Raw genomic sequence first — 11044 nt, 5'->3', positions numbered from 1 at the left:
GTCTGTGAGACTTATCTCCAATAAACCACTAGAAAGCTGGAAGTAGTGCTTTGGCTCAAGTGGTAGAGCGCTAGCCTTGAGCAGAAGAGCTGAGGGATAGTGCCCAGGCCCAGAGTTCAAGCACCACAACCAACAACAAAAAACGAGAACTGTAATCATGGTACACCACACTTTGCTCTTTATTCTTTCTTAAACAACAGCTGGTGTTCTTACTAAATATTAAGATGTAACTATATAACAGAAGGTAAGATATGTAACTTCAAAGTATGCCTAAAACTTAAAATCAAATAAACTGTCTGAGATAATGGAAACTTTTTCTTTTTTTTTTTTTGGTGCTAGTCCTGGGGTTTGAACTCAGGGCCTGAGCATTTTTGCTCAAGGCTAGGGCTCTTCCACTTGAGCCTCATCTCCACTTCCAGGTTTTTTGGGGTTTTTTTTGGTGGTTAATTGGAGTTTTTAAAGTCTCATGGACTTTTCTGTGCAGGTGGACTTCAAACCATGATCCTCAGATCTCAGCCTCCTGACTAGCAAGGATTATAGATGTGAGCTACCAGTGCCTGGCAACAGAGAAAAACTTTCAGAGTCAAGGTGATTATCTCTGAGGAGGAAAGGAAGGTTCGGGCAGGGACAACTCCCTTTCACCAAGAAGCATTTAGAACTTACTGATACTTGAAATTGTGTCACATGTTATTTTGATGAATTTAATAGATATATAAAAACAAATGATACCCCAAAAAAAGCAAATAACATCACCATGGTCTGATTTGTTTTTAGACAATATATTTATTTGGAAATTTCAAATGACATTAGGAGAAATGTGATTCTTTTAGGTTTACTGGATGGTTCCTAAAACACTTCACCAGACCACCCAAGCTTCATCACACAGCTAGTAACAGCAGCACTTCTTCAGCCCCACCCCCCCACCCCCTTCAAGCTTGCCATGTCCTCAAAGAGCAAAACTTTACAAGGTAAACAACAAAGAAGTGCCACAGGATCTCTGAGGCAGTGTCTATCCGAGGAGCAAGGTAGTGGGCTGCTCCCCTCACCAGTCTGGCTTTTCACTTCCTGTCTCATTCATTGATTTCCCCATTCATGGCTCTCTTTCAGCTTACATTCCCCTTCCCATAATACCAAATGTAGCTAGCCTTAGCCAGTCTATCTATCTTCAGGTAACAATCTGGCCACTCCCTGATAATAACAGATGCTCCTTAGTATTATAAGTCTTGCCATGTCAGAGACTAATATAGATGTAACAATTAATTTTTAAATAAATGACATTTTTACCAAATCAAAGCATAAATTAAAACTTATACTCACTGACAGTTTAAAACTGAGTACTACTCATTAGGAACAACATTGAGACTTGAGTATAGCAAAATTAATTTTGTTCATTTTTATTAGTGCAGAACATACTAGCAGGATGTTAACTTTACTATTCTATAAACGTATTACTTGACTCTTCTTAAATGATTATTAGGTAGTACAGTTATTTTTCCAGTTTATTTTCCAACTGCCTTATAATATCAATAAAATGTCTTAGCTTTTACTTATTGAATAATTCCTTCAATTGAGAGACATTTCATGTCAAAATATTTCCTGACAAACGATACATTTCTCTCCAGCTCTCTACTTAACCTCGGTTAAAATGTAAGACTGTGATACACAAATATGACATCAATGTTTCCAAAACAAAAATAATCAGCAATAAATGTCTTCCTTTTTTCCCATGCTTCCCAGAGACCATATGAGACCACTTTCTTCCACAGCCATCCCTTGGTGCTCAAACGACAGGAGGCAGGTGAGGACACAGGCCACCCATGTCCTGGCAAACAGACCACACTCCTGCCCTGTGTTAAGAGTCCACGATCTCCACAGATGTGAAAGTGTGGGAAGAGTGCTTTCACTCTTCCTCAACAGAATCTTTGCTCCTTTGGTTAGAAAAGAGGTGGAGAATAATAGTCCCTCTCTGGAAAGCTTGGAAAAAACCTCTCTCCGTTCATGAACTGTTCCAGAAAATAAAACTGGTATGTGCAAGAGACATATTTCAGGAAAAGAAAAACAGAAAAACAACAACAACAAGAAGCATGCTGAAAAGACTACTTCTTAGATGAAAAAAAAAAGACTACTTGTAGGTAAGGAACAGTCTATGTACTCACAAAGTGGAGAGTAACCATACATCAAGGAACTCATGCAACAGTATTTCCTGAAGTTAAAAGTTACTACGGATTACAAGTTCTTTTCACTGAATTCCGTGTTATACAAAACTGAACAATTGTGGCACATTTCTACTATGAACTATATCATTTTTTAAAGCAGATATTATTCAAAATTGATACATTACCCAGACCTTCTGATTGAAAATATAACTGAAGGAAATCATTACAAATCCTGCATAAACATGAGTTACTTTAGGTATATAAAAAAGAAATTTCAGTAAGTCATCTGATTCACACATTTTCATGCATATGGAAAAATATTTTACATTCACTTCAAGAATTAAGTTCCATAGCAAACAAATTACAGCATTTATTCAATAAAGGATATTAAAATAATTCCAGTTAGTAGAAAATAACTTCATAATTTATCATGTACATAATCCAAATCCCTACAATTTGTAGGAAATTTCTAGAACATCTGTTTAAAGTACATCTTAGGAAAACTAACCAAAACAATTACAATCTTAACTAAAGAAAATATGTATACATATCCACATTTGACCTGTATGCCAAAATTGAATAGAGAGGAAATTAAAATTCCAAAAATGTGTACACTATTAGTACTTAAGCCAAAAACACTTACCTGCCAGTTAAGCACAGCTTGAGGTATTTCCAATGCGGACGTGATTTTCTTAATGTTAAATACACAAGAATGGGACGCCATTGAGCATTTATGTGGGTTTACAGTTGAGAGGGAAGAGGATACTCTGTCAAGCAATACCCACCTCACCTATGTTCTTGTCTTCCCTTACAATGTGTAAAGCCTCAAGGGAAAGGACTGGGTATAAAAACATTTCAAGTGAGTTGGGATTCCCGACAGCCACATATGAAGTTCTTCTATTCAAGACCTTTTCCATCTCCCTAGACATAAACATTCATTTCTAGGCCATATGAGGCAAGCATGTCCTTTGAATTCAAAGCTAAGCTTAACAACAACAACAAAATAACCTGTACGTAATGGATAAATTGAATAGACTGATACCATCTTTGAATACAAAGGTGGCACTTTAAGCCTTCACACAAGACACAAGAAAATGGTGAAGTGTTTTATTTAGATTTGGTCTGTCTTCATCGTTTCCTAATTCTGAATCGTGAAAGGTTATCAAGTCATGACACTCATACATCTTGTAATCCTTTCTCTTCACACACTGGGCACACATATACACATCATATGTCAATATAATATTATTAACACAGCATAAACATTTAAGCAGTAGACGCATTTCACTTGAAAGAGGCTCTATGCATCATGTGGCTGGTCCCAATAAAAGGCAAACACCAGAATGCTATGTAAGCAGTTACAGTGTTGATATGATCAATATAGCTAATTTTTATAATACCCGTCCAATATTTTGTTAAGTCATTCTAGGTAAGAAGCAAAGGACAAAGATTTTCTTTTAAAAAAGAAAACTTATGTGCCAACTTCAAAATGACATACTAACCAGACATCAGCATTCAAAAGCTAGGTTGAACAGGACTGGCCTCACGCACATGCAATACATCTGTTTTCAGAATATAAAATTATATGGTAATGTCAGCAGTATTACTACTGTTTCTGTATTTATGATTAATTACTAGCAGTACAACTCCCAGAAGGAAAGAGATGGATCCAACAGTGATGTAAGCAATCCCCAAAAATGGATTTTTTCCTCCCATCCATGAAATAGTGGTCAAGATCATCCGTTTTCGACCATCAAAAGAATGGACAGGGTAATCTGAAGAGGGTATAGGAAAATGTTTCCATCTCTAATTATTTCATGCATAAAACATACATTTGTATAATTCGATAATATATGCTCATTAAGTTCCAAATCATTAAAAAATTATACTATTATCTTAAGGGCTAATTTAACAAATTACCATTTGTTGTTGTTGCTGTTGTTCTGCCTTTGTTTTTGTTTTACAGCCTTGGAGATCAAACCCAGGCCTTATACATGCAAGGCAACACTTTAGCTCTGAGCTCTTAAATGTCCCAGCCCCAATCTAGCAAATTACATTAGTTTAATTTTAAAGCAGTAAAAGCCAAAACAATCAAATTAAGGTTTATAAAGTTCCTCGGTTGGTTTTGCCTTTTTTTTTGTCAGTCATGGGGCTTGAACTCTGGGCCTGAATACTGTCCCTCAGCTCTTCAGCTCAAGGCAAGTGCTCTACCACTTAAGCTACAGCGCTACTTCTGGTTTTCTGGTGATTTATTGGAGATAAGAGTTTCACAGACTTTCCTGCCCCGGCTGGCTTTGAACCTCAATCCTCAGATCTCAGCCTCCTGAGTAGCTAGGATTACAGGCGTGAGCCACCGGTGCCCAGCAGTTTTGCCTTCATTAAACAGAAGTTAAAGGCTTCACAGTCATGTAACATGAAAAAAAAAAAAAACTTCAAATAACCAGCAGTAAAGCCCAAATGGACAGAATGACAGGCTTGGAGGGGGAGGTGGAAGGTCGGGAGGAAGGAAAGGAAGAATCAAGAAACTGGCAGTCTCTGTAAACTCAAGGAACATGTGGGAGAGTATAGTCATGAGCTGGGCTCTGGTGACTTATCCCTGTAATCTTAGCTGTCTGAGAGGCTGAGACTGGATCACGGTTAAAGGCCAGGCTAGGCATATATGTAAGACCCCCTTCTCAACCAACGGCTGGTCGCACTGGTACACACTCGTCCTCTTGGCTAGGTGAGAGGGTAATGTTGGAAAGACCTCAGTTCCAGACAAGCATCAACAGAGGTCAAGCAATTATATGTCAGTGGAAGAAACGGCATGGAGACATGTACCTGCTGAAACATAAATAAGAGGATCACACCAGGGCACATACCCAGGCAAGAAGCAAGAGGCTAATTGAAAAACAACAGCCAGGGCAAAAAGGGTTAGAGAATGGCACAGTGATTAGAGAACCACTGGGTCCAAACCCTAGTATAACCAAAAATAACTTCTAAAAAAAAAAGTGTCCTTAAGAGACTGAGAGGGCTCTGAGCACAGGGTCACAAAGCAGGAGCTCTAATACAACATTAACATTCCATTAACATAACCATTTACACCTATATTAATCTCTGTCTCCCAAACCTAAAAAGATGGGTTAGAATCTAGTAGTTTCTACCTTACAACCCCTATTTTAATAAATCTTGATGGCCTAGAGACCCATAATGTATCCTGTCAATGTCTTAGACATCATTTTCTTCCTTTTTTTTTTTTTGGTAGGTCATGGGGCTTGAACTCTGGGCCTAGGCACTGTCCCTGAGCTCTTCAGCTCAAGGCTAGCACTCTACCACTTGAGCCATAGCACCACCTCTGGTTTTCTGGTGGTTCATTGGAGATAAAAGTCAGGCTGGCTTTAACTTCGATCCTCAGATTTCAGCCTCATGAGCAGCTAGAATTACAGGCGTGAGCCACCAGCGCCCGGCTGAGATATCTTTTTCTTGACAGTTCTCCTAGTACTTGGGACTCAGCTACAGACTTCCTGAATGTACACTATCTTCTAATTAAGAGCTTCCCTTACTATGCTGTGTATTAGGCTATACTTTGGTATTACATCTAGATCTAGCTAATTGTGTTACAGCTGTCCTCTATTTTGGCTATTCCCTCAGGATTATGTTCTTTCTATCAGGGTCTGAATTGAGCCTGTGTGTTCCTATGTGCAACATTAAGAATCTAGGATCCAAAAATAATCCTTATTTGAAGTTGGCCTATTAACTTAGCATTTACCAATCCACTACAAAATTTTATAGCTCATTAAAAGTCTATGAAAATAAACAATTTGAATATCAGCAAACATTTAAATTATTAAAATCTGAGCCAGGCACTGGTAAGTCATGCGCCTATAATTCTAGCTACTCAGGAGGCTGGAGAGCTGAGAATCAAATTGCAGAGCCAGACAAGAGAGACAAATCTGAGAGACTCTTATCTTCAATTAATCAGCAAAAAGGCAGAATTGGAGGTGTGGCACAAGTACTCCATACATGAGCAAAAAAATCTAAGTGAAAGCACCAGTCCCTGAGCTCAAGCCTCAGTTCCAGCACAAAAAATAAACAAGGGGAGGGAGGGAGGGAAGGAAGGAAGGAAGGAAGGAAGGAAGGAAGGAAGGAAGGAAGGAAGGAAGGAAGGAAAGAAGGAAATTTAGAAATCATTACAGTAAATTTAATGATAGGATAAAAAATTTAAAATGTGGGGGGGAGGGGGGGGCTGGGAAGGGATGTGAAGGGTAAACAAATGAGGAGGCTGCAATGCTTGGTAAGAAATGTACGCATTATCCTGCCCATGTAATTGTAACCCCTCTGTACAGTATGTTCACAAATAAAATAAAATTAAATTAAAAAAATTTAAAATGTAAGGACCTTGTTTAGCATAAAGGGAGCTGCTCAATATTTCTCCCCCTCCCCCCCAAAAAAAAAACAAAACTGTTATCTATGTATACATGGATTGATCTGACTGACTAGCTAAGTGAACTAGATAGGCATACAGACTATGGCGGTGGTCAGTGCCCTAGCCATGCCCTCTAATTCTTCTAATTACTACCTGTATAACCCAGCCAGCTACTTAATTACTCTAGGCTCCTATATTCTTGTCTCTATGGAAGGATATCTACCTCATATTACTGCTTGAATCAAATAAAATAATGCTTAGTATACTATTAACATACCGTAAGAATGAAATATGTTCTTATCAGTACTGAAAGTGAACCTAAGTTTTATTAAGGTACAAAAATACAGGTAAGAGGCTGGGGATAGTGCATGTTTACCACATTCAAGGACCTGGGTCTGATACCCAGCACCATATAAACAAACAAATACCTGTAGTAATAAAACTGTCTTTATATTATGAACAGATCAGTAATTATTACCTATTTTTATGTGAATAAGCATATGTGCTGATGTTTAATAGCCTTCCAAAAATCTATTCAAACAACTCAATGTTCCTAATGTCTACTTAGTATATGATATATTCACTGCCTGTTGTTTTAAACTCAATCAAAGTAAAACAAGTATCTATATTTTAAGTAATTTTACCAAATGATATGCTTGAAAATACTACAAAACATTAAAAAATTCAAGACATTTCTATAAGATACAAATTAGGAATATTCTTGTACATACATATACTCATAAAAATTCAAACTAAAGCACATAGTAACAAGCCACATAACTGAGATATGGCTGCATAAACTCCTTTCAAACTCTATGATTTTGAATACATAACCAAAAAAGGATACTGTATGTGATATTCAAATAGTATCGTCCAGCTGGCAATGTTGGATGTAAATCGTTTCTCCGTTCTATAAGACGATATAGCTTACGAAAAGTAGGTAATGCTGCAGTACGCATCCAAACCATAAAATCCTCATTTATGAATCCATTATTATCTTCACCAGAATCTAGCATGTATACTGGTTTAAGCCAGTTTACTGGCTTTGTTGTCCCTTAAAGAGTGGATGAAGGAACGAGGAAACAAAATATTAAGAGAGTCAATAAAAACTTACTCTATTAAAATTAAAATGCACAATACTAAATCTGATTACTTAATTTTAAAACTATAAAAAATTTATATTCTGAGGAAATTTTAAAAGCTATTCTTCCTATAAGAACTGAACAAAAAAATTAAAGATTTGGATGATATCCCAATAAAGAGAATACAACAAGGAGAATATATATATATATATATATATATGAAAAGGCAGATTAATGAAAAAAATATGTTAAGAAATACTACATTGTGAATGAAGGTAACATAAAAATAAATTTAGATTGAAACTAGGGGGCTTATATAAAGAAATTTTGCTAGTTTCTTTTTTTTTTTTTGGTCCGGTCCTGGGGCCTGAACTCTGGGCCTGGGCACTGTTCCTCAGCTCTTCAGCTCAAGGCTAGCGCTCTACCACTTAAGCCACAGCGCCACTTCCGGTTTTTTCTTTTTGCTTATGTGGTGCTGAGGAATCCAACCCTCAGGCATGCAAGGCAAGCGCTCTTCCACTAAGCAACCTTCCCAGCCCCAATTTTGCTAGTTTTTAACAGATGATAACCGAGGGGCATGGGAATGTGTCTTAGTGGTAGAGTGATTGCCTAGCAGGCATGAAGCCCTGAGTTCCATTCCTCAGTACGACATACACAGAAAAAGCCAAAAGTGGTGCTGTGGCTTAAGCGGTAGAGTGCTAGCTGTGAGCAAAAAAAGCTCAGAGACAGTGCCCAGGCCCTGAGTTCATGCCCTAGGATTGACAAAATAAAAAAAAGTTAGAGCTGACAGCCTAAAATACCATATAAACTGGACTCATGATTTAAAGCAAACAATTCCTTTAGAATTTTAAGTACATTAAAACATTTAACTCACTTGGTATGAAGTCAAGAAAAAAAATGTTGCTGTTTAGAAATTTTAAATTTGTCTAAAACTCTATAAAGAGGGAAAATTTAACCTACTTCATTAAAACTCCTACTTTTCTTTTTAATGGAATATTAATATTTTACCTTTAAATCGTTCTTCCAGGCTTCCTGATCCAGGAGGATTTCTGAATTTCACATTTTTATCTGTCCACCAAGCAATACCTTTCTTTTTCAAAGGAATAAGTGTAGGTACAGGGTCAGATTCATTGGCAAGCAGAAACAATTCTAACGTATCTAAATAGAAGAAAAGGAAAATATGACTAATATCCACTAAAGATCCACAGTGCCTGCTTTATTCTACATGAAATGAGATTCTGATATCGCTCCTAAAAACAGAAGTCACATAAGTGTATGGCTCACATCTGCTCTTCATTTAGATGTGAATTCACTATGGCCCCTTTATTATTCTACATGGGCTTCCCCTTCATTACAGATCTAAGTCACAGAAATGTGATTAAGTGTTTTAATATTAACCTAAATAAAATTTCAAAGTAAATCAACTCTTTTATTCCTTTTAAAACATTGACAAGAAGCCAGGAGCAGGTGGCTCACACCTGTAACCCTAGTTACTCAGGCTAAGATCTGAGGATCACAGTTAGAAGCTAGCCAGAAAAGTGCTCAGGGACAACATCCTAGCCCTGACTTCAAGCCCCACAACCGACCAAAACAAAAAAGAAAAAATACTGCTAAGAACTCATGGCTGCTTATCCATTTCCCTTTCAGCACATATAAACAATAGGTTCACATGGCTACTGCGGCTTGAAGTATATTTAGTATAAAGAAGTATGTTTTGTAAGTGTATGGACCACATCAGAATTTGGGAGTTAATATGATTTAATAATATATGTATGTATATGGTATTTTAGTATTATATTTATGTTTACATATATTTATATATAATATATATGTATTTTACATAATTTGCCGAAAGGATCTTTTAGGTACATTGGGTTAAAGAAAATACTAAGTTTATTTCATTTGTTTCTTTTGACTATTGGAAACATTTAAATTATCTATATGGCTCTCATTTATAGTTATGTTATATTTCTACCAGGCAATGCTACTCTAAATGATCAATTACAATTCCCTTTTAATGGCATAAATAATCAAAGTCAGTGAGGAGGGCAGGTTGGCTGCTATTCTCTTTTATGAAATAAGAAGTAAAGTTCCTCTGCTTCATCTACTAAGAGACAGAAATCTATTCTAAAGATGAGAATGCTCAAAAGGAAGTCATAACGCATTACAAACCTCCTTTAATACCTAACCCGGTAGTCATCTTGAAGATGAATTTCTCAATTTCATTCCTATATACTAAACCATCAAATCTGTACTAAGATTATTCAAATTGTTATAATGATGTTTATTTGTATTGTTATCTGTAACATACCATTAAACATGCTGTTGGCAATAGCTCCACAAGGAGCAATGGGTTTGTCTTCATTTCTTCGATAAGGCTCACATTCCTTACTAGGATTCTGGTTTTTGGAAGAAAAAGAGAAAAATTATTACCTCGGCATACGGAAGACTATGAGTTTCCTTCAATACTGATTAAAAAATTCAATACCTGTGTTTTCCCACTTGTATATATCAGGAAGTATGTATTGAAAACAGACTATAAATAACTCCACATTGAAAGAACTGGGGGCATGGCTCAAATGGTAGACTACGTGCCTTACAACAAATGAGAATTCCTTAATTCAAGCCCTTCCCAAATTAATAATGCTAACCTTGACTCAAAATATATCCTTAATATTACTGTATATATCTTTTTGGTTCCTCATCCTCTGATACTGGGGGTAGAACTCAGGACTTTGTGTTTGCTAGGCAGGTGCTCTATCACTTGAACCATGTCCCCCCATCCCTTTCTGCTCTGGTTATTTTTGAGATGGGAGGTCTCATTTTTGCTCTGGCCAGCCTGAACAGGGATACTCCTATTTACACTTCTTGGTGTAGCTGGGATGACCAGGTGCACATCACTACCCCAGCCTTTGTGGCTGAGATTAGGTTTTACAAACTTTCTGTCTAGGCTGACCTGGAAGCTTGATCATATCTATCATATCATATCAATATCTACCTCCCAAGGAGCTAAATTACAGGTGAGTGCCACCACGGGCAGCCCTCTATTGCCTTTTCAATGCAACATTTATTTGCATATACTGTTACATAAGCATATATCCAATTATTGTCTTTTTACTCTCATATTTACGACAAACTCACAACCACAGACTTTTTTCAACCAACAATCCAGTTATAATAAAGGGAAGCTCGATAGGAAATGTACTCATTACCTTACTGTAGCCCCTCTGTACAGTATTCTTACAATAAAAAAGTACAAAAAATAATAAAGGGAAGCAGAAGCTGGGTGCCAGTGGCTTATGCCTATAATCCTAGCTACTTAGGAGGTTGATATCTGAGGATAGCAGTTTGAAGTCAGCCCAGGCAGAAAAGCCCAGGAGACTCTTATCTCCAGTGAACTC

The 11044-nt window shown here is 37.0% G+C and overlaps 1 protein-coding gene across 1 annotated transcript in view; it reads right to left on the bottom strand.

Annotated features, from left to right (window-relative positions):
• Positions 1–2506: 2506 nt before the first annotated feature.
• Positions 2507–11044, bottom strand: part of Tmem30a (transmembrane protein 30A) — a 33351-nt gene continuing 24813 nt past the window's right edge. Inside the window, exons 4-7 of the mRNA XM_013034110.1 lie at positions 9955–10042; positions 8652–8801; positions 7409–7615; positions 2507–3931 (exon numbers count right to left, since the gene is read on the bottom strand). Coding sequence (XP_012889564.1) covers positions 3738–3931; positions 7409–7615; positions 8652–8801; positions 9955–10042 — 639 coding nt within the window. The 3' untranslated portion in view covers positions 2507–3737. The remainder of the gene's footprint in view (positions 3932–7408; positions 7616–8651; positions 8802–9954; positions 10043–11044) is intronic.

The sequence above is a fragment of the Dipodomys ordii genome, unplaced genomic scaffold (assembly GCF_000151885.1).
Source record: "Dipodomys ordii isolate 6190 unplaced genomic scaffold, Dord_2.0 Scaffold182, whole genome shotgun sequence".
In the NCBI taxonomy this organism is placed as follows: Eukaryota; Metazoa; Chordata; class Mammalia; order Rodentia; family Heteromyidae; genus Dipodomys; species Dipodomys ordii.
The sequence above is the reverse complement of the archived record's forward strand: the minus strand, read 5'-3'. Positions and strand labels throughout refer to the sequence as shown.